We start from the raw sequence: 24,742 nt of genomic DNA, 5'->3' as shown, positions 1-24,742 counted from the left end.
TTTTTTAAAAGGTGGGGATTTATTTACTTTTATTTGTGTTATTATAACACAGCCATTTTTGTAATCGTGTGGAATCTCAAAGGCAAGAAAAAAATAAAAATCCCTCTAGCTGAAACTTAATACTCAGACCCAGACCATCTCACGATGCTGCAATATATTTAAATTTCATTCGTATGATAAAATTACCCAACTTGTGACCTGCAAGTCCCCTATATGTGACAACAGGCACAGTGGTTTGGTGTAAAATGAATCGCATCCATGAATGCGGTTGACCAATTAATCTGAAAGAAACAACACTAATGCTGATATCGTCAGCTTCTGAGCAAAGTTTTCAAACTATAAAACATGTTAAAGGAGATTGGTAATGAACAAGGGCGCTGTTCCTGTTTGACCAAAATGATAAATGCAGTTCCGGAACTTCTGGAATCTCTCCTTTTACCAGTCATTAGGCAAGTGGCCAGAAAGCTGTTATCCCAATTACAGACGAAAACCAACAAGATGCAAGCTTGCCTTTTAATAAAGAATCTTTATGTCTAGAATTACAATATATTTTGTTTTGCCTCCTCTCTCATTGACCCACATCTTAAAATGGGATAATATTAATTAAATTATCCCATTAAATTAAATGCTGTTCTTAAGCTTGTAGCAGTGTCTGACATGCAGGAGGCACTCAATCAACATGAGTTGGTGTCAGTTATATTCATCACAAGTAATGACTTGTGATTCTAACTACATGTGGATTTTACTGACATTAAAAATAGGAGTGCCTGGGTGGCTCAGTCAGTTAAGCTTCCGGCTTCTGACTTTGGCTTAGGTCATGATCTCATGGTGTCATGAGTTCGAGCCCTACATCAGGTTCTCTGCTGGCAGCACAGAGTCTGCTTGGGATTCTCTCTCTCTCCCTCTCTCTCTGCCTTTCCCCAGCTCATGTGCTTTATTTCTCACTCTCTCAAAATAAATAAATAAACTTAAAAAACAAAAACAAAAACAAAAACAAATGTTTGTGTCTAGTCTTCAATGATAAATAATACATTTATCTCGGGGTGCCTGGGTGCCTCAGTCCGTTAAGCGTTCAACTTCGGCTCTGGTCATGATCTCATGGTTTATGAGTTTGAGCCCCGTGTCAGCCTCTGTGCTGACAGCTCAGAGCTGGAGCCTGCTTCGGCTTCTGTGTGTGTCTCTCTCTGTCCCTCCCCTGCTTGTGTGTGCATATTCTCTCTCTCTGAAAAGTAAATAAACATTAAAAAAATTTTTTTTGTAAATAATACATTTACCTCACTAATTTTATTAATCTTTTCCACTTACTTGTTCTATATTTGTTCATTTTGTTTCTCCTCCTCTTGGTCTCTGTCTTCTCTTTGTCCTTCCTTATTATTTTTTCTTACCTCCTTTTATTATCTCCATCTTAGCTTACCATTTTCTAGTTCTCCTTAATAAGATTGTTTGTTTAATGGATCAGGAAAACCTCAATTTTCTTATATATAAAATAAATGAGTTGGATTGAACCACTCTGCAGTTTTCTCCCAGGGTCACACGTTAGTGGATTGTGAATCAGCATGGCATGGTAACATGGACATTACAAGAGCAGGGTAGCTGGAAATATTTGGGGACAAGGAGAGATGTCCAATTAGCTTGCTTCCCAATCTGATGAGTGTGTTCTACCAATTTACCATCTCATAGCACATGAGTGCACAGAGGTACTGAGTTAGTTTAGGGACATTAAGGTGAAAGGCCTAGGGAAAAAGTTCAAAGTCCGTGTCAAATAAGTATTTTTTGGGCATCTGATCCCTCCCTTTTCAAGGGATTGTAAATTTAAAGTAGACAACAAAATCCTTGCATTCACATAGTTGACATTTTAGTTCTATTAAAACTTTTATTTCAAAGGCTGTTTCTGAATGATTTCTGAAGGAGAAGGCAAGAAGTGTTCCTCTTACCTGGAATTAGTAGAATATGTAATTGAGGAATAAAGAATAAAATTAAATTTTCCTAAGATAATGTGCAACACAAAATGAAATTGAAGTAAATACCAGTATACAAGTGCTATTTACTATTGCCTTCAGTTTTGAGTTTCAAATACATAGTTAATTTTTTTTCAGTAAAGTTGACTTATAGTAATAAATCTACATTCTCATTCTTTATTTCAACTGACAGAACAAAAAGTCCATAACCGGTAGATGTCACTGCACAAATGAATATTTTGTTGTTGTTTTTGTCTTTATTGTGTGTTTAATTTTGTTTTGGCAGCTTTTATTCACTTTTGACTTGATAAAGTATGATCTTCAGAAAGATGAACCCATTAGAAATGAACAGGGCTGGTGTACTCCTGTGAAAAAAGGTAAGATTCTTGTGTTTGACCACGTCCCCTCAGGCAATGTTTCTGAATTTCTGTTTAATTACTACTGAATTTAGAATGAATGGCTTTTACTAATATGTGATGAGACTTGTTTGGAATTTCAGTGCAGGGAGAAGAGTTTAATTATTAGATGTTAGGGATCCCAGATAGGTCACTCAGTAAGATATTGAAATTTAGAACACATTACTCTTGCGCTCATATTTCCTTTTTTTAAAAATGTTTGTTTTGAGAGAAAGAGAGAGAGCAAGCAGAGGAGTGGCAGAGAGAGAAGGAGAGAGAGTGGAGTCTGACGAAGGGCTCAGTCTTACTACTGTGAGATCATGACCTAAGCTGAAATCAAGAGTTGGATGCTTAACCAGCTGAGCCATGCAGGCACTCCTGGGCTTATATTTTGCTCAGTCCACCACGTCTAGCTGTAATAGTGGCACTAATGTCCCATATGACTAAGATATAATATGAAAAACAATGCCCTAGTTATCATTCTAGGTATAATGGAAAGTCAGGCAGACTTCGATTTAAATGTGGGCTCTCATGCTTAGAAACTGTCCAACTCTGGGCAGGCCACTCAGGCTGAGATTATTTTCTTCATATGTAGAGTAGAGGTGACAATATTTATTTATGAGGTTTTGTTCACAATTACATGAGATGATAGATGTAGAACCCTACTGAGAGCCTGGCATGTGGCTTGCTACCTCCCCACTTCTCCCTCTCACTTCCCTCCTGCCCCAAGGAGGACTTTATGATGATTTTTGGTTAGACATGTTAATAAAAGCAAGTACCCCAATTAACTTGCTGCTGCATATAATCAGTCTAGGAATTTAAATGTAGATATGTGCATTTGGAATTGTTTAGACATTCAGTCTGAATAAATCAGGCCAAAATTACTTTTTGCCGCCTCAGAATATGCTTGGACTACATTTCAGAGATGATTTCATTTAAATTGTTACTTCAAATGTGGAGATAAAGGTTGCAAGCCTGGTCGGTTGGTTTGTTCTGGTAGCTGAAAGCTTGGGAAGAATATAAGCATTATCTATTAAAACACAAATTTCCTTCTCCTCTGAATTTCAAGCCTAAGGGCATCTATAAAATATCTTTCCCTAATTCAACTCTATAAGCTGTGTCCAAGAAAAAAATCCATTTCTAAACTATACACACACTTAACTAGTGTGTTTTGTTTTATTTTATTTATTTATTTTACAATTTTGTTTAAGTAATCTCTATACCCAACATGGGACTCAAACTCACAACCTCAAGATTATGAGTCACACGCTCTACCGACCAAGCCAGCCAAGCACTCCTGGTGTATTTTACTTATTACAATTACAATCATATCTGACATTGGAACTTGAATCCCAGAACTGCTTATGTAAACTCAGGGTTTTTTAAAAAGCAGATTGTCCCCAAACATCTGCTTTAGTGTTTTGCAATTCTCATTATGAATTACTCAGTGTTTTTTTCTATTAATGGTATTTTGCCTTGCATACATTTGCCTAGAACAGATAGAAGAAACACTATGATCTTTTTAAGCATTTGTAATAATTAATTGTCAGGGAAGAAACTATAAGCCTGTGTCTTGAAGGAAAAAGAAGAATATAAATTCTAAGGGAGGGGCGCCTGGGTGGCGCAGTCGGTTAAGCGTCCGACTTCAGCCAGGTCACGATCTCGCGGTCCGGTCCGTGAGTTCGAGCCCCGCGTCAGGCTCTGGGCTGATGGCTCGGAGCCTGGAGCCTGTTTCCGATTCTGTGTCTCCCTCTGTCTCTGCCCTTCCCCCGTTCATGCTTTGTCTCTCTCTGTCCCAAAAATAAATAAAAAAAAAAAAAAAAAAAACGTTGAAAAAAAAAAAAAATTCTAAGGGAAATAAGAGAAGCTTGGAAATTTCTGAAATAGAGGATATGTAGACTGAAGGAATATGTGATGGAAGACAGGCTCAGAAGTCAGATGAACCTGGTTAAAAAAAACCATCTCCAACATTTGGCAAATATGTGACACTGGGCAAGTTACTTTCTCTTTCTCGGTTTCTTTACCTCTAAAATGGAGATAATATGAGGGCTTGTGTTATAGGTTTGTGATGAGACTTAAATGGGATACACAAAATAAAGTGCTCAGAATAACGACTGGTACCCAGAAAATGCTCAGAAAGTGTAGCAATGGCCATGATGATGATGACGATGATGATGATGGAGGTGTCAGTGATGACAGTGACAACCAGGAGCCTTTTCTGTAGTAGAGCAGGCATGGCTTTGCCACTGGTGTATATCTTTGGAAGCCAGGATGTCCAGAATGAGTGGAAGCAATGAGAGTTTAATAGAGAATGTTAAAATGATATAAATCACTCTACAATGTGCTGGAATTAACCCCATCTAATCAATCATGTGGATGTTGCCTCTCTTCACAGGAAGTCAACAATGGACTTAGAATGTTCTGGGACAGGGGTGCCTAGCTAGGTGGCTCAGTCTGTTAAGCGTCTGACTTCGGCTCAGGTCATGATCTCATGTCTCAGGTCATGCTCTCACATCTCAACTCATGATCTCACGGTTCATGAGTTTGAGCCCTGCATCGGGCTCTCTGCTCTCAGCACAGAGCCCGCTTTGGATCCTGTCTCCCTCTCTCTGCCCCTTCCCTGCTCTTTCTCTGAAAAACTGAAGAGACATTTAAAAAAATTTTTTTTTCAGGCAGTGTTTGCTGCTTCCTTTGTCTTCTATCATTCTCATAGAAGTAGTTTTTTACCGTGCAGCTTGCTGGGCAAAATCCTGATCAATTTGAGTAAATCTGATCGAAAATTTTTTTCAGATAATGTTTCTAAGTAATACTAATAACTTTTATGCCTTGTCTCTTGCCCATTGAGGATTTCCAGACAACATCCCATAAGAATAAAACATTTTCTTAAACTTCTAATAACTTCTAGACCAGAGAGAGTAGTGAACAGAAACCTTGCTGCAGAATCCTAGACTTACATTTGAGTTCTGGGTCCATTCCTGTCCATCTGTTGGTCTTTGGTAATTTACTTCACCCTTCTGGGCCATTTCTTCCCTGTGAAATAGGAATGTTAATGATCAATTTCAAAGGATTTCTGTGAAGAATAAACAAGCTAGCGTTTGCAAAGGGCTCATGGGGCTTGCTACATAGTAAATGCTCAATAAGCATCGCTACAGTCATAATCTTATTAACATTATAATTGTGGTTATTTATAGGGTTGTCATTATTCTTAGTGTTAAAATCTAGTTAACATAAAAGAAAAGTAGCCTTCGGTCATCCATGCAGGATGTAAAATAAATTTAATATGGTTTTGTTGACATTCGCTTTCCTTTTTTGTTAGTTTTTCCAAAGTAATTTGTGTCTGTGGCAGTCTGTGAAAGGATATGCTGGATGCAGACACCCAGAGTGCCTGAGGTCAAACATAATAAAAATAAGTTCAGAGGAAGATCGGCAACCCTGGTTGTGTTGGTCAGATACCATTTAAGTACGTGCATGATATGTGTAATAATCGTTTTAATCCAATCACTGAAAAATGCTTTTCTCTCCCAGGAGAACCTGGACTTCTCATTTCTCGAGTGACTGAGAATAATCCCTTTTTTGGTTATGCTGGGAATAAGAAGCACACAGAAAAGAAACTGCTTTGTGATGTTTTTAAGAAGGGAGATGTTTACTTTAACACAGGAGATTTAATGGTCCAAGATCAGGAGAATTTCCTTTATTTTTGGGACCGTATTGGAGACACTTTCAGGTATGAAATAACATCGGTTGTACTGCTGGTTCTGTGACTGTGAACCGTGCTCTAAGCAAGGCTGTATGGAAACATTCTAGACGCCCTGGTCTTTACCTTCAGGGCAGACAGAGCGCTTTTTATCTCAATAATGTCTCATTTAAAAATTCATGGACCATCTGTTGTTAGATTGAAACCTAAGTTAAATCTTGATGTCAATTTTTATCATTACTTTAATGAATCAGTGTGGTCAAAATCAGTGAGCTCCTTTCATTAGAATATAAAATAGACAGGGGCGCCTGGGTGGCTCAGTCAGTTGAGCGTCCGACTTCCGCTCACTTCATGATCTCACAGCTTGTCGAGCTGTCACGTCCGGCTCTGTGCTGACAGCTCGGAGCCTGGAGCCTGCTGCAGATTCTGTGTCTTCCTCTCTTTCTGCCCCTAACCCACTCACGTTCTATCTCTGTTTCTCTCAAAAATAAATAAACGTTAGGGGCACCTGGGTGGCGCAGTCGGTTAAGCGTCCGACTTCAGCCAGGTCACGATCTCGCGGTCCGTGAGTTCGAGCCCCGCGTCAGGCTCTGGGCTGATGGCTCGGAGCCTGGAGCCTGCTTCCGGTTCTGTGTCTCCCTCTCTCTCTGCCCCTCCCCCGTTCATGCTCTGTCTCTCTCTGTCCCAAAAATTAAAAAAAAAAAAAAAAAAAAAAAAGTTGAAAAAATAAATAAACGTTAGACATTTTAGACATATTTAGACATTCATATATGTATAAAATATAATATAATATATAAAAATATATAATATATAAATATTTAATATATAAATAAATAAAGATATATTTATAAATAAATAAATTTATATATTTATATAATATATATATTTAAAATAAATAAATATAAATAAAATATATAAATATATAAGATATATAAAAATATATGTTTATATAATATATATAAAATATTATATATGTGTGTGTGTGTGTGTGTGTGTGTGTGTGTGTGTGTGTATATCTCCTCTGAACTTATTTTTATTATATTTGACCTCATCCACTCTGGGTGTTTAAATGGCAGGGTTGAAACAGAAACCAATCTGGTCAAATATGGTCTAATTCTTGACCTAATGATAAAAACAGTGAAAGAGCCAAATTTATCTTTTTTACATTTCTTTCTTAATTCCTTAAGATTATTTTGGGCTTATGAAATTATTAGTCATGGTCTATGACTATAGAACAGTGAAGAACATACAGGAGACATTCAAAAACATGTTTGAATGAATAAATGAATCATACTTCTTACTTCCTCACCTTCTAGTACCATGTTATGTGCTCACCATACGTACAATTATTTTAATTGAAATAGAATATTCATTGGCATTCAGGGAACCAAAGGGGTTAATCCCTAGAAGTTGAAGGGGGTCGGTACTGGAGAGACCACTATAGCTTTCCTTTCATTTTTTTCTATCTCTGTCATTGGAGACAGGGAATGTTTTGTACTGAACCGTTAATACATCTCATAAATAAAGAGGGATTTATCATTCTTTTCCTTTTATGACATATTACCAAAAAACACTTTTCAATAACCAGTTTATACCAATGAAACACAGATAAAGTTATTTTCACTAAAACACTGATTCTGGTTTTGTTGACTTGTCAACAGTGTGCTCCCTTACAAATGCCTCCCATTCGTTCTGAAATCTGCCATTGTGTTCAGTTACCAGGTACTGGCACGGAGCCACGTACAAGGCACTAAAACTAAAACTGGGTACCTACTTCTTCAAATATAGGTGTATTAATCAGAACTTCTTTCTTTCATTTAGGTGGAAAGGAGAAAATGTTGCAACCACAGAGGTTGCTGATGTTATTGGAATGTTGGATTTCATACAGGAAACAAACGTGTATGGGGTGGTGGTGCCAGGTATGAATATAATTCAGGTTTGGGAGGAATTCTCCGAATAGAATGTGCCACATTTCTTCACTTCTGCAATGATCTTACTAATGCCACATTTCATTTTTTTTTTATCAATTAAAATAAGTAGCTTAGTCTTGTCTTGGCAAGTGACTCTAGACCAGGCTAACAAATTTCATGGTCCCATCAGGTACCAACTTAATTTTAATGTATGTGTGTATTTTTAGGTAAAGCTTGGAAACTCTGGTCAGTGACTCACTGCTCGAAAATAGTTACAGCTCTTCCATAGTTTATTAATTATTGTTCTCTTTGTGACTAGAGTTTATACATGCTACTAAACGTGGACATGTTCTAGTTTAAATGTTTTATGACACTGACTTGTAGCTAAGTTGAGTCTTCTTCAAAAATAATTTTAAAGTCTGTTTGGCCTCATTTATCTTTGAAAGTATGCAGAAGAGGATTTCTCATGATGGCGAAAATGGCAAAGAAAAGTTACCAACTTGGAATTAGAGGATAGCTATGCCCCTTTGCTCTTCTGTGCTGTTTTGATAAACAACAATGTTTTCCAACTAATGTTTGTAGGTGCCCAGGACACATGAGGTGGGAGTATTAAATGGGGGGCAGAGGAGGGGATATTTACTCTAACAGACATTGGGTGCTGGAGGAAAGCTATAGGAGATTCTGATTCCCTGGAAAAATCCATAGGTGGCATGATCAGCAGTAAGTGATCTGTGGAATTAGTTATGGAAATGGCAGTCTAGTTTTTAAATTTGAAAACAATGTTGTCTTTTTTTTTTTTTTTTTTTGCATTGACTCTTAACATGGATATATTTCTGGAATATATTCACCAGTAAATAAATGTCTCCTATTAATATTTTACATTAATGGTTGTAGGATGCAAACTAGGGGTTATTTATGGTGTTTTCCACCCCATCTATTTCATTTTCGTGGTGTGGATGATTAAGAATAGAGTCTACCGTTCCCTGTTTATAACTTATTTCTGGGGAGCAAATCATATGCTCAAGGAAGGACCCACTCATTTATGCTACTGTTGCATTGTTATTGCTGTGACACGATTAATGTCTCTATTTGCAACAATTAGTATATAATTAACAGGACCGTTTTAAAAATCACCTAGTACCTGTAAAATTAATGCTATTTCCAACTTTTTTTTCAGATTATGAAGGAAAAGCAGGAATGGCTTCTATTACTTTAAAACCAAATAAGTCGTTAGACTTGGAGAAAGTTTATGAACAAGTTGTATCTTTTCTACCAGCTTATGCCTGCCCAAGATTTTTGAGAATTCAGGTAATCTTACTGCTTGACCTTTAAGAATTCAGGTAATTGTACTTGGGTAAAGACTCAACTGAACTACAAGACCAGGAATCCAGGAGATGGTCTACTTACAAAATAATATTTTATCTTTTAGATATTGTGAGCACTTTATTTCTATTAGAAAATCTCAAGAACACTGAAAATCATTAGGATGTTAATTTATGCCATATTCAAAGCCTAATTATAGAAGGGAGTGTGATGAAATGCTAGGATGTCTTTGTCTTTGTCCTCATTATGGGATTGTTTTGTTCCTCTTCACTCAAGACCTCAGAGATGGTTTCAAGCCAAAACTACGTTTCACCCAAGCCTTGTGAAGACATTTGGTGCTCTGTGCCTAAAATTATGTTCCACCAAGCTGACCTCAAGGTGTCTGCAGGATGTGTGCAGAGCCTAAAAGCAAATGGCTTTAAGCAATTCTGCTTTTAATTTTTACCTCCTTCTGTCTGCCCTCCCTCTAGGACTTTATACCTTTAGGGATTTCTGAATGTATTTGTTTTGAGAGCTGGCATTCTCTTGTTAGGTTATTAGAATAAAAAACAGTAAAAATAAAATTTACTTAGCTACTGTATCAGTTTGCTTGCTCATTTATTCAGCCATTCATGTATTTAGTATTGTGAACCCAAAGCTAACACTTATCACCTCTTAACATCCAATCACATAGAGCTTTTCTGGATACATTTGTCGTATCACTGTTACATTCCGAGGGGAGCAATTGATGGCCTCATATTCATCTTTAAAGCATTTGTTGAGCATCTTTGTGGCCTGTCATTACTGTCCAGTGGGACACATCATCTTAACTGTCATAAATACATATTGACGTAATTTTCTATTTTTCTGTTTGTATACACTGCCTCAGATTATTTTCATTAAAATGCTCTGAAATACTAAAGGTAAGTGGATGTAAAGCAGAAGTAACACATTCTCAACTGGAATTTTTAGTGAGATCATTGTAGACTGATCTACAATGTATAACATTCTTACATGCTGTTGTGAGAAATAATACAGAAAGATCCTGTGTGTACTCATTACTTGATTTCCTCCAGTGGTGACATTTTTTCAAAACTATTATAACCTGGACATAGACAGTGATACAATCTATCCATCTTTTTAAATCTCCTGCTTTACTTATATTCACACGTGCATGTGTGCGTGCATGTGTGTGTGTGTGTGTGTGTGTTTTAAGGCCTATACACTTTTATCACCCATGTTGCTTCATTCATCATTGACTGCCGTCAAGATATGAGCATTCCTGGTACCACAAGAACTCTTTCCCTTTTATAACCATATCCTGCTTCCTCTTGGCCCTCCCCATACCACCCTAGAAATAGTGTATTGTGTAATGGAGAACACAGTTGATAGATTAAATGATATCTTAAACATTTTTCCCCTAGGGCACCTTACAATTCACTTTCATGAAGCAGAAGAAATATTTTAGCTTTGAACTACTCTAGAAGTCTAAATCAGTCTTGGACAAACTTAGAAAATATTCTAGTGTCATTAAACACCTCAAAGAATTAGAGCCGTGACTATTATATTTATTACAGTGTTTGTATTTATTACAGTATTTATTACAATGCATGATAGTTGGCAGTTGAAATATTTATTTAACAAATGAATTCTTATAAATGATGTGATATAAGCAGAGCAAAAAGCATAGGTCACCTCTGACAAAATGAATAAAGCAACTATATTATCAAAATAAAATCTTATCGAAGTCTGTTTAGCACAAATTAAAAAATGACTTTTTTGGCCAATAAATTTACCAAAAAAATTTTATATGGTATTGCTCAGCATGGGTACAATGAAATTAAATGGTCCTTTTATTCTGCTTGTAGAAACACAAGGTGTTATAATCTATCTAGAAAACAATTTGGTAAATATATAATCAGACTCTTAGAATTTACATGTTTTGACTCAATAATTTCATTTCCTGAAATATATCCTTAGGAAATAATCAAAGATGAAAAAATGTTATATATAAAGATGTTCTTCAAAGTATTATTTATAGCAATAAAAACTTTTGATATTCTTTATAAGTTAGAATAAGAGTAATGTTAATTAAAATATTATAATTAGATGAGATCTTATTAAACCATTGCCTAATAATTTTTCATTACCCAATGAAAAATTACCTAATCTGGGGAAATATACCTGGCACATTATAAAACTTTTTTTCTTTTAAGGTTGAACATCAATAGTGTAAGTACAGTGAGCTTCTAATTTTCTAAAAATGAGAAAAAGAGTATGTGTTTCTACATAGATCTAATTCTGTGATGACAGTATTGGGAAAGGGTGGGGACAGTGAGGATGAGATCAGGGAAGGAGACTCACAGAGAACTTGACTCTCGAATTAGTTCAGAAGGTTGAATAAAAATGGCCATATTACTCCTAGAACCTTTATAAGAACCTCTACATGGTCATCTGATTTAAAACAAGCTCCTTCTCCATGCCTGAAACAACCACAAAGGGTTACATTTTATCTCCTTTTTTTGTTGTGTTTTTTTAATGTTTATTTATTTTTGAGAGAGAGAGAGAGAGAGAGAGAGAGAGAGAGACAGAGCTGGATTGAGGGAGGGGCAGAGAGAGAGGGAGACACAGAATCTGAAGTAGGCTTCAGGCTCTGAGCTGTCAGCACAGAGCCCGACTCAGGACCCGAACTCACGAACTGTGAGATTGTGACCTGAGCCAAAGTCAGATACTTAACTGACTGAGCGACCCAGCTGCCCCCATTTTATCTCCTTTAAATCCCTTAAAGCAGAGCTTCTGAAATTTTCTAGATTCATGGCATCTATAGTGTCTCAGTAAATATTTCCTGGCATTCTGCAGTCAAGCAAATACCTAAAATTTGATTTATTCAGTATTTGGGTCAAAACAAATTCATAAGTCTAACAAATTAGTTGCTGTTTGAAAAAGTAATGCATACAACGTGAAAGAAAAAATGCTTTTTTTTTTTAATAACCAGATATACCAAAGAGATGTAAATTGGGCATTATACAACTCCTCAAACCCTGGGATTAGATCAGACTGAACAGAACCAGCCTAATTCTTTGTCCCACATTGATTTTCGGCTGTACTTCCCTTTTATCATGCCAACCACTGAAAACCCTGTTTCATAAAGACATCATTGGAAAGAATGTATCACAAACTACTATAGGAACTGTGAACTACCTTGAGCTAGTAGTTTGCAAGTGGTGACTGAGATGTCACAGGGTTTACCTAGAAAATTTTAAATATCCCTTGGACACTCTGGAAGTTCACCAGGGATACTGCAAAGCACCTTAGTGCAGAGTTTGGCAACCCAAGTATTAGATCATCCTTTACCCCTTCTGGTTTTTATCAAATTCTGCCTTATGAAATAGAATGTTCTCTTTTATAACTTCTATCTTCTTGGTGTCTAATAGCTTTCTCTGTACATAATGTACTGACAGTGAATTAAAGTGATAAGCCTGTGTGTTTTAGAGGGTTTATAATCAAGCGTAATTAGTTTTTGACGATTTTCATAATTCTTTTCTTTAATATTTATTTATTTTGGGGAGACTGCAAGTGAGGGGGGCAGAGAAAGGGGGACAGAGGATCTGAAGTGGGCTTTGCTGACAGACTGACAGCAGTGAGCCACTGTGGGGCTTGAACTCACGAGCCACGAATCATGACCTGAGCCAAATTCGGACACTCAACCGACTGATCCACCCAGGTGACCCGACAATTTCCGTAATTCTTACAGGTTGAATAAAGCTCAGCGGTAAATTGAGCTAAAGATTTCAGTGTTTTAGAGGGCATTTTAAAATTTCTAATGTTGAATTATTAGTAGTAAATAGAGAGATGGTCAATGGTTATGAAAGTGTTATAATTAAATGTTATAGTCTCATTATTGAATATTTTGTTTATATATTTTAGACAATATTAAATGATTCCACTAATTCTGGCAATTATTTTACAGGAGAAGATGGAAACAACAGGGACATTCAAACTACAGAAGTTTCACTTGGTGGAAGAAGGGTTTAGTCCACTGAAAATTTCTGACCCACTTTATTTCATGGATAACTTGAAAAAGTCTTATGTTCCCTTGACCAAAGAACTTTATGATCAGATCATGTTAGGGGAGGTCAAACTTTAAGATTTTTTACGTATTGGATTTTCATGTTTTCTTAGGACAGGTGAGAGGAGAGGAGAGTGTGATTCTTTAACATTAAAGGAGGAAGGGAATGGACATTAATCAACATATGCTGTATTTTCTTTAATACGCAACAGCTTTTCTTTTAGTAGGAACTCTAATTTATTTTAATTCAAAACAAACTCTAGTTGATTATTTGTTTTACCTATTTTGGGGTTTAGTGCATAACTAATATTTGCTTTAGTTGTGAAGATTCTAAATGATACATAAGTGGGTAACAATTTAGACACTTAGTAAAATGTACTTTTAAATATTTAGTTTCTAGTTTTGAAAAATGGGTTTATTTTTACTCCAATATTTGATTTTTATCTGCCCTGTCCTAAAACTCAATAAAATCATCTTCATTAATATGTGTTTTGAGGTGTTTTTTTTTTTCTGATGTTTTTAATTATAAACTTCCAGTAGAGGAAGCTGACTGGCCAAAATATATGCACTTCTGTCTATCGCCCTTATCTTGAATTCACATTCAGATGATAGGAGAAACATAGAAGTGTGAGATAGCAAAACAAGAAAACTGGTAAGCTCGAAACATTTAGGAACTTTTGAAAGATACATAAATGGGATCAAATTCATTATAAAATCCAACAGAGCTCTAGAAACCACTAATGATACAGAGAAAGAATGGACTAGAACAAGAATGCAGGTATGAACCCCAAGATCGGAGGCAGGAAAAGGCTTTGCGTGTGAGCAGACTTGTGAGTTGTTAAGTGAGAACACTATTGCAAGGACAGGGTAATAAGCACCCTTGCACTTCTTTCAGTCTGGAAGTGCCAAGCTCCAAGGTTTGCTTCAAGCTAGAACCACATGAACAGCTCTCAGCAAAGTGAGCTTTCTCCCACAGGGGGGAGTGTGGAGCTGGACTGAGAAGTGGAGCGGAGCTCGGCAGGAAGCTCCTTTGCCCATAAACCCGGCTCCCTGTGCAACCAGAAGGAAAGTTGGCTTTGCCTCAGGTTGCCTCCCATGCTAAAACGCTTATTTTGGTTGGAAAAGAATTTGCAGATCTTGTAGTTCCTTTTTGTCATTGTTGGGAAAACAAAGGTTGTAAGGTTGAAATATGTTTTAAATGTAAAGGTTAACCATAAGTAACATAGAAATAAGAGGCCGAACTTTAGGATAAGGAAAAAAAAAAAAAGAAAATATAATCAATTTGGCAAAAAAAAAAAAATTTTAAAGAGAAAAAAAGTTTTTAAATGATAAGTAGAATGAATTAAATAAGTGTATTCTCCCACTATCTGAGAATGGATAAATGTTGTTTGTTAAAAAAGTATTAAGTGAATGAATAAATTAGCATTTAATTTTTATACTGGTGATTGGTGTTCTTTACCTTTCCCATTAAAAAACTCCTTTGCCTTTATGTACATATTTTTAATTTATGGGTGCTCTTTACTGCAATAAATCTGGACACTTTTCTACTAATTCCTCTTTAAAATCTTTGGACATTAGATCATGATGGTGAATTTAGCATACACATCTCACTCCCTTACCCACACCTTTCCTGTTGAATCCATTACAGTAAAAGACAGAATATTATGAAGACAATAATCTACTAAAAGATGGGGGGAGGCGGACAAGAGAGTCTGTCTTCTGTAGATAAAACATTGTCAGAAATTACTGGAAAATGGAAAATACCTGGGATCAGATTATCAAAGAAACAACAGCAGGATGGGGGAAACGAAGCCTCATGATTAAGCAGTTGAAAACTGCTTCAAAGGCAAAAGAAACTCCAGCCACAATGAAAATACATATAAAGACCAAGATGGGCCCTCTGTGTAATTGTAGCAAATTGAGATAGTGAGTTTCTCTGCTTTTCTCTTGATTATAAAAAATTTCCATCAGCGTATAAAATAATTCATGACATAAAAGAAAGAAAATAAGACTGTATGACATTCAAAATGCCTTTCAAACAAAAGACACTAAGGATTTACGTTTTTAAAGAGTAAGACAAAACATCTAGAAACTTGGGGAAGGAAGTTGGCCACATGTATTGTTAAGAACAATTGCAAAAAAAATATATATGTGAGAGTATGAGAAATGGAACTCCTACCAAGATCCAACTTTGCTAGGATAGAAGCAGGGGGAAAGGAGGTTTCTGATTATAATTAAAAAAAAAAAAGTCCTTAAGAGAATATAGAAAAGAGACTTCCACCTGCAGTGGAAAGCCTCTGATGTTAGAGACACAGAGATGAGGCTATTTCAGAAATAGAATGGTTCCCATGACTTCCATTTTAGCAGGAGATTAGTGAGAAGGACATTGGGCTTCTAGAGGGTTGGGGGCTGGAAATAAGGGGCATCTCAGTGACTAACAGCATGGATCTTTGGGAGCCAAATAAAACAATGGCTTTTTCAGAGACCACTGTATGGCACGTAACCCAATACGTGCCCCCTCTTCTCCAAGTGTCCACGGCATACTTTTCAGAACATAGACCCAAAGTTGAGGGAAATGATAGGTGGAAGAAAAGCCAAAGTTACCTGAAATTAAGTGCTGCCATCTTGCTTTCCAAAATGTAAATTAGATAAATTCTGGTTCAAACTAATATTAAGTATCTTAACTTTTAATTCTTGATATGGAAGAAAAATTGCAATAAAGGAACTCTCCAGATAAATACTCAGAGAATTGTCCATTAATTGTGCTTCTGAGGGTCTTCTAGTATGATTCATGAAGCACTTGTCTTAGAATTGGCAGATATTTTGCCTCTTTCTACCTGTTTATGAATTAGGGCTGGAATAGAAAGAGCAGCCAAGGGATTACTTTGGCTTCCATGTGCCTGATGGATGGGAAGAAGATACCCATACCAGTAATAGGTGGGCCAATGACAGACTTAAGCTGACATCGTGATGCCAGATTTGGGAATGGAATTAGGTAAGTCATTGCTATTTATTTTATTTATTTATTTATTTATTTATTTATTATTTTGTTTACTATGGCTCTTCTTTGTTCTATTTCTTGAATATACTATCTTTTATAAGTGAACATCTGAGCCAAAAAATGCCATTTTCTACAGACATATGTTTTGTAAATTGTCAATGACATAAAGGAAAATTAAAGCAAATTCTCCATATACTAAGAGTTGCAGTATTGAGACCAGATATTATATTCTCATGCAAATGAGCTAAAAATATTGAAGATAATATGTGAAAACTTATGCCAGAAAGGCAATACCATAATGAACAAATTTCTGTCAGACTGAATTTAACAAACAAAAAGGTAATTCTTTCTTAATGTTGCCAAGAAAACGAAGAAGGCAAAAATATGACCTCATTGGTTCATATCAAAGAGAATGGTCAAATCTGCACAAACTATGGTAGTCAAATATTTTGGTGATTGATAAGCAAGCCAAACTATTATGTTTAAAAAGGAAATCTAGGGGCGCCTGGGTGGCTTAGTCGGTTATGCATCTGACTTTAGCCCAGGTCATGATCTCACGGTCCGTGAGTTCGAGCCCCATGTCGGGCTCTGTGCTGACAGCTCAGAGCCTGGAGCCTGTTTCAGATTCTGTGTCTCCCTCTTTCTCTGCCCCTTCCCTGTTCATGCTCTGTCTCTCTCTGTCTCAAAAATAAATAAACGTTAAAAAAAAATTAAAAAAAAAAAAAAAAAGGAAATCTAGGGGCTCCTGGGTGCTCAGTTAAGTGTCTGACTCTTGATTTCAGCTTGGGTCATGATCTCACAGTTCATGGATTTGACCCCTGCATCAAGCTCTGTGCTGACAGTGCAGAGCCTGCTTGGATTCTCTCTCTCCCTCTCTGCCCCTCCCCTGCTCACACTGTTTCCATCTCTCAAAATAAATAAGCTTTTAAAAAAATGTAAAAAATAAAAATACATAAAAATAAAAAGGAAGTCTATAAATAGCCAATTGTTTTTGATCTGCATCAAAATATCTGATTTTGCTATTTAATTACCTTCATATTCTATTTAAACCCAAGAAGAAAACATTATCTGAAGCTATCACAATGCATCTGCTATGAAAACATGAAAAGCCATTTAGATAAAATGGGGTTTTGTAGTAAAGGAATTAATTTTTTTCTGGGAAATGGGAGAAGTTTCATATATAAAAAGAACAAAGCAATAATACAGTTTTCTCATATGTTTTTCTTAGCCTTTAGTCATTCACACTGGACTAAAAAAAAGACTGTGGGCAGTAACCCACAGATAACCCCAGTCTTATCGTGAGAAAAAGCATCCGAAAAATGCCAAATGAGAACACTTTCCAAAATACCCGACTAGCAGTCCTCAAAACTTTTAAGGTTGGTAAAGACCCAGAGACGTATAGGCTTGTGTCTAGGCTCAGAATGTAAAATATTGGGCAATTTTAAGAAAATTATTGTCTTTGTGTAAGAGAGATATCAGATTAACAAGTTCTAAAAACTCTATGGAATAGCAAATGATGATCTTTCTTATTATTAATCTGTGGTGATTTTTATTTCTTAAAAAATTTCCCAAACAGTGGTGTATATCTACTGGCCCACACTGCAGATGTAGAAGTTTAATGCATACCAAAATATTCTTTTAATATGTGGCTCTTGGAAATGCATTGCCACCTTGACATTGTGCTGTCCAGTGTCCAGAATTATGACTTTCTATTTAAACTCAGGAGTAGGGGGCGCCTTGGTGGCTCAGTTGGTTAAGCGTTCGACTCTTGGTTTTGCTCACAGTTTGGGGTTCAAGCCTCCGGCTGGTAGCACAGAGCCTGCTTGGGATTCTCTGTCTCCTTCTCCCTCTGCCTCTCTCCTACTCAAGCTTTCTCTCCCTCAAACAAAATAAATAAATAAACATTAAAAAAATAAAAAATAAACTCAGGAGTAAAGTGTAATTATAGTCAGGTTTACTGTGTTCTCTTCTCTCACAGCCTCAGTGCTTACCTAGTTGGGTTACCTTTGGGAAGTCACTTCTCTAACCTTTATTTGCCTCACCTGTAAAATAGGAGTTATAAATCCATAACTCTAAGTATAAATCTTACAAAAATGTTGTGAAGATGAAATGGACAACAAATGTGAAGGTTCTGGGTACACTCAGTAATAAAAAAAAAAATGCTTGTTGCGTCTACCTACTGAATATACACAACAGTGTGTAATTTTCATTTTGCAAAAACATAGATGGCTATTTCGTATGTACAGGATTTAGATCATGAAATATCATTCTTAATGAATGAATGAACACATTAATTTGGAAAAACCAGTATCTAACTTTAGAGCCATATACTAATTCAAATAATAAATGGATTTAATGGCAATGGAAATAATAAAAATGCAGTCATTTTCCCATAGAAACAAGATTTTAGTAGAGGGTTACATTCCTGAAGAGGTGGATTCCCAAACCTTAATAATCCAGACATGGCAACAACGATCATAAGTAACAAATAATATTCCCTCATATTGTTCATCACAAAGCTATCTAAGTGTCAATCAATCAGCAAGTTAAAACAGGAATGAATGCCATACAGGATGTTCATTCACCTTTATTTAGCAGAACCAAGGAAGAGGTAGTGTGCTTGATTGAGAAGGCTTGCAGGAGGAGCATGGACATGAAGGAGTTAGGCATACAAATTCAGAAAAAGACTATGTGAAGCTCAATGCTGAGGGAATAAATCACCAAAGTATTACTGGCAAGATGCAGGGGTGGGAGTCTCTAATAGGAAAAAGAAGTCCATAAATGAAGGCCAGTACGTTTACTTTCCTTATCCTATTTGAAATAGTGATGATGATGGTGATGATGATGATTTTCTCCTATCAATTATAAGGTTTGTGTAATTGACCTCAGTTTACAGGGTAGAACAAGTTGCTCTTGATATTCCCTTGTTAAGTGGGCTTGTTAAGAATAGAAATGAGTTTCACATTCTCATTAATGAGACACCATGGTAAGTTTCCTGGGGGTTTCTGTGAAAGTCCTTCCTTACTTTTAACAGAGAACAATGGAAAGCCACACTCTCTAACCAGAGGTGAATGAGTGAGTGGCCCTAACTGTTGAATGCAGCTGTGTTACAATTAATGTGGCAATTGACAGGATGCCTGGGTGGCTCACTTGGTTAAGTGTCGGACTTTGGCTAGGTCATGACCTCGTGGCTCCTGAGTTCTAGCCGGGCCTCGGGCTCTGTGCTCACAGCTCAGAGCCTGGATGGACCCTGTTCCCAGGCTGGGTCTCCCTCTCTCTCTCTCTGCCCCTACCCGTGCTTACACTCTCTCTCTCTTTCTCTCAAAAATAAAATTAAAAAAAACAAACAAGGATGTGTGATTGAGCTAAGAAAAAAAAAAAAAACACATACAGAAGCGTGGAGTTGAGCACTGCAGAGAAATGGAGCAAAATCCCAAATTGGACCTCTCAAGTAATTTGTTCTTCATCTAGACCTTTAGTTATGGGAAGCAATGAAGTCCCTTTAGTTTGACTGGGATTCCTATTACCTGTCATTGAAAGTATCCTGATGTGTTCAGTATCTACTAGGAAACACATCAGGGACTTCGAGGAAAGCTGCTAAATCAGGTTCAAATGTAAGTCAAACACAAAGTCTGACGTTATTAGAAGTAGTACTAAGCCATAACTGGAAGGGGAAAAGGACAATGAAATTGGATGTGGCTGTTATCGTGAAGAAATAATTTATAAGAATAAACATTGCCATGCATTACCTTCTGTAAACGATTCTTTAAGAGATGGATTAAACAAGCCTTCAAATGCCAAAATAGATTGCATGAGTAAGGATATCTCTGTATGGGTTGCTGCTCTCCTGGTATCAGTAGCTGGCAGCATACTTCCTGAGTGCCCAGGATAGGTTGGGGTCATTCTGTGTCCCTGGGGGACCTATGCCCAGGTTATCAATTTCATATCATTCCCCTTATGGAATCATGGCATCTTATTCTCCATGGAACTAAGTGGATTATTTTCTTAGACAGGAGATTATAAGGCCCTTTGGGGCTGGTGCCTGGATTCTTTCCTTATTGTTGTATAGAATAAAATTTATATTGTGCGTTGAAAAATACAATTGCCTAGCAAAACACAAGCATTACTTCAGTAACAATTAAATATATATAAATTTAAGAAAAACAGAAAGACAACTTCTCATAATATTTGGCAATGTCTGAGGTTTAGGATTGAAAGTCTTCAACAAGAAGGAGAGAAGATGATGAGGACAAATTCTCCCTATTTTTTTTTCATTTTTTTCAGAAATAAAAAAAATTAAGATTTATTTTTTATTTAAAAAAATTTTTTTTACATTTATTCATTTTTGAGAGACAGAGCACAAGCGGGGTAGGGGCAGAGAGAGAGGGAGACACAGAATCCGAAGCAGGCTCCAGGATCTGAGCTGTGGCACAGAGCCTGATGTGGGGCTTGAACCTACAAACTGCAAGATTATGACATCAGCCGAAGTCAGACGCTTAGCTGACTCAGCCACCTAGGAGCCCCAGATTTTTTTTTGTAATCTCTACACCCATCTCGGGTCTGAAACTATAACCCCAAGATCAAGAGTCACATGCTCCACTGACTGACCCAGCCAGGCACCCCTCCTGAGGTAAAAATTTTGCAACCACCATGTGACCAGAAGAGAACTTGTAAAAATGGGAGTGAATTCCTTTCTGCCCAGCCCATTGTCATTCCTCATAGCATTTTAAAAATCTAAAATTTAACTTTTATCAGAAAAAATTACAACAAATCAAACTACACAAACCTTGAAAAGCTGGTTTACTAACCAACACTTTTCTCCCTCTCACCTGAATAGGTAAGTTCCTATGCTAGCCTCAATCCTATGCCCTTTCAGGTGGAGCTATTTTCATTCACAACTCCTGTAATTTCAAGAATTCCACATAAATTAAGTGCTCCCCTCCAAATATTCACTCACACATTTGTCCTTTTTCTTGTGTTTTTAAGTTTGAGACTAAGACTCTGAATATGTATCCACCTCCTAGTTATCCCAGGAACCAGCTTTTCCTCCCTTCCCCTTCTCTCCTCACCATCGTCCTACCCAGCTAGGGCAACAGGCAGCCATTACCTCAGATTTGGCCTGAACAAAGAACAAAGAAGAACACAGCAGAACACAGAACAAAGAAGTCAATACATAACTTTCGAGTTTCACAAGGGTTAGCTGCAAAGTCAGTCAGGGCTACCGTTTCCCGTCTCTGGAGATAATATTCCAGTTTACCAGACTAGAAGTTGGGGAGGGGGCAGTAGGGGATACCAAAGGGTTCAATATTGTTGTGATTCCCAGGGAATCACAACAGCTGATGTTTGAGGCCAACTACCAGGAAAGAAAAGAACAGTAGAAACCCTAATTGGAGCAGTGGTTGGAGGGGGCTAGTCTGAACCCCAGTTCAAGTAAAGCCCTGGGAGGCAGCAAGACGTCAAGGACCCCTTTATCCAATATGGCGTGGTGTGGTAGGAACTGTCTGTGGCGTGTCTAAGCAAAAGCGGTCTGAGATAGTCTGAGAGAATTCTAATTGTGCCAGCATGGTTCAGGAGCCCAGCCAAGTATTGTTCCAAGGCTTTTAGAGGGTCATTGTCATAATGAAAGTGTTGGACCAAAAAGCTTCATAGTTGGGGAGGAAGCTCAGCTGCCACTGATGTGCCTGCCTCTGGCCTGATCTGCAGACCAGATGGGGGAAGTGGGATGATGGACAGGTCAGCTCATGCCAGCGTCAAGTGATCAAAGCGACCAAGGCCTGGGTTCCCTTCCTGTGCACCTGAGTCTGCAGCCTGATAAACTCACCAGTCACCGCTCGTGTTTTTCTATTTTTTTTTCCCATGTTTTCTTCATTGAAGAAGAGGAATTAATTACTTCTTGTCATACAACTCTTATGCATCTGCCTATGTATGCATCAACTCAGGATTTTAAAAATATGTGTCCATCCCAAATCCAATAATGAGTCTGTGGAAAAGGTTGAGACAATTTAGAATATCGTGTAAATAATTATTGGTTTAAAAGATTTTTATAATGCCATATTTACTACTCTTGCAGCTTAAAATCTCAGCCTACTAAAAGTTTAGCTAAAAGTAATGATTGCAGGTAAATTCTGTAATTGGTTATACTGTAGTGTGTAATGAGAGATGTTCATGAGACATATGGGCAAAATGAAAAAAAAAAGTTTTCAAATGTTGCAGAGGGTTTGTTTCACTTAGCAAAATGTCTTCAAAGTTCATCTGTGTTGTGGCATGTGTCAGAATTTTCTTCCTTTTAAAAATTTTTTAAAAGTCCACTACAGTTAAAACAGTGTTAAGTTAGTTCCAGGTGTATGATATAGTGATTCACTAACTCTGTATGTTACTCAGGGCTCATCAAGGTAACTGTGCTCTTAATCCCCTTCAGCAGATGGTGATGTTAAATTGAGCATTTTGAAAAGCAGATGGTTTAAAACCTTGCGTGATGCAACCAATAATAGAAAAAAAGTTTTAAATGCATTTTTGCTAATAAAACTGCATGATCAGGTACAATAATTCAGAAAAAAAAATTCATTGTACCAAGATTTTATTGAGTTTAAAGCTTAGGCCTTTTCCTATAATTGTAATGTGATTTTTTTTTTACTCAGGTTTTATGAATCTAAAATTTTTAAAATTGAGGACATAGTAACAGTACAAAGTAGAAAGTATCCTCATTATCTAGCATAGTGTCTGGTGGATAGATGCTTTAAAAACAATCTTTTTAGGGGTGCCTGGATGGCTCAGTCGGTTAAGCGTCTGACTTCAGCTCAGGTCTTGAGCGCATGGTTTGTGACTTTGAGCCCCATGTCCGGCTCTGTGTTGACAGCTCTGAGCCTGGAACCTGCTTCGGATTCTGTGTCTCCCTTGCTCTCTGCCCCTCCCCCACTTGCAGTCTCTCTCTCTCTCTCTCTCTCTCTCTCTCTCTCTTAAAAATAAACATTAAAAAATTTTTAAAAAATGAAAATAATCTTTTTTGAATGAACGTTATCTCCTTGTCTAAATATTATACTACTAATAATTCAGCTTAAAGTCATGTTATCTTAAAAACCATATTGAACATGGAATCAATTAAAAAAATAACATTTTATTTGACAATCTGTGAAATCATGTCTTTCTTCCTCCATTTTGTAGTGTTTTTCTATATTTGAGCACAAGAATTTTCGATGGATTACATCATGTGCTTTTAAGATAAACTAGTTTGGGTTTTTTCTATTTATTTTTTTCAGTTGCTCTGAAAATATAGGCTCTTTTGACCATGTGTCCACAATGTGCAAGTTTTAGATTTGAGAACTAAAAACGTTATTAATTTATGTGTATAAATATCTAAGTTTAGAAGTTTTTTACACTTCACTGAGCAGCTCTCAGTGTCCTTCCTTACTACTAGTAAGTTTAAAATGTTTAACTGAAATCTGCAGTTATTAATTGTATTTGACTGATATTGTAAATAATGATAATCAAGCAAGAGCTAGTGTATGTTAGAGGGATGATAATAAAATGAATGCTTTAGTGGACAGAATAATGTCTCCCACACACAAACCCCATGATCCTTGTTCTCATTCCCAGAACCTGGGAATGTGTTTCCTTACATACAAAAGGGCCTTTACAGAAATCGTTAAGTTAAAGATACTGACATGTGAAGAGTATCCTAGATTTCTCAGGTGGGTCCAGTGTAATCACAGAAGCCTCACAAAGGGAAAGAGGAAAGCCAGAGAGACCTTGGAATGAAGGCCAGAGATACGAAGGTGAAAAGGAGATTTAAGAAAGCTAGGCCCTTGGCTTTGAAGACAGAGGCAGGTACCACCAGCCAATAAATGCAAGTAGGCCTCTTGTAGCTCACAAAGGCAAGAAAACAAAAGCAAGAAAACAGATTCTTTGTTAGAGCCTCGCTGACACTCTGATTTTAGGACTTCGGACCTTCAGAGCTTTAAGGTAATAAGTTTGTTCGAAAACTGCAAAGTTTGGTAATTTTTCACAACAGCTAAAATGAATACAATTCTAGGACAAAAGAAGATTGAGTTAAAGACACAGACTCTGTCAGGTCAAGGCGGGGAGCCCAGCCCTTCCTGATTCTGAAATCCTCCCAGAAGGGAGACTTTCAGATCCTAGGTTTGTGGAAAGCTCATTTACTAGCAGGGGATCAACCTGAAGCGCTTAGAACAAGAGGTTCTGAATTTGGAGAATACAGATCTCTCAGGAGGTCTTGAACTGTTTCCCCAACAAACCGTGTGTATTTACTTGGAGAAAATGTCCATAGCTTTCCTCAGTTTCTCAAAGTTCAGGACCTAAAAAACTTTAGGAAGCACTACATAAGAACAACGGCTTACTGTTTGTCTACTTTTATGAAGTAATCTGTAAAATGAGGGACACCTGGGTGGCTCAGTTG

General features: G+C 37.0%; 1 protein-coding gene across 1 annotated transcript in view; it reads left to right on the top strand.

Moving 5' to 3' along the window:
- SLC27A6 (solute carrier family 27 member 6) overlaps positions 1–14,762 on the top strand; it is an 85,508-nt gene extending 70,746 nt beyond the window's left edge. Inside the window, exons 6-10 of the mRNA XM_058737156.1 lie at positions 2,245–2,335; positions 5,879–6,077; positions 7,869–7,966; positions 9,135–9,265; positions 13,230–14,762. Coding sequence (XP_058593139.1) covers positions 2,245–2,335; positions 5,879–6,077; positions 7,869–7,966; positions 9,135–9,265; positions 13,230–13,406 — 696 coding nt within the window. The 3' untranslated portion in view covers positions 13,407–14,762. The remainder of the gene's footprint in view (positions 1–2,244; positions 2,336–5,878; positions 6,078–7,868; positions 7,967–9,134; positions 9,266–13,229) is intronic.
- The last annotated feature ends 9,980 nt before the right edge of the window (positions 14,763–24,742 follow it).

Source organism: Neofelis nebulosa, chromosome 1 (genome assembly GCF_028018385.1).
Source record: "Neofelis nebulosa isolate mNeoNeb1 chromosome 1, mNeoNeb1.pri, whole genome shotgun sequence".
Classification (NCBI taxonomy): Eukaryota; Metazoa; Chordata; class Mammalia; order Carnivora; family Felidae; genus Neofelis; species Neofelis nebulosa.
Note: the sequence above shows the minus strand (reverse complement) of the source record. Positions and strands in the feature narration are given on the sequence as shown.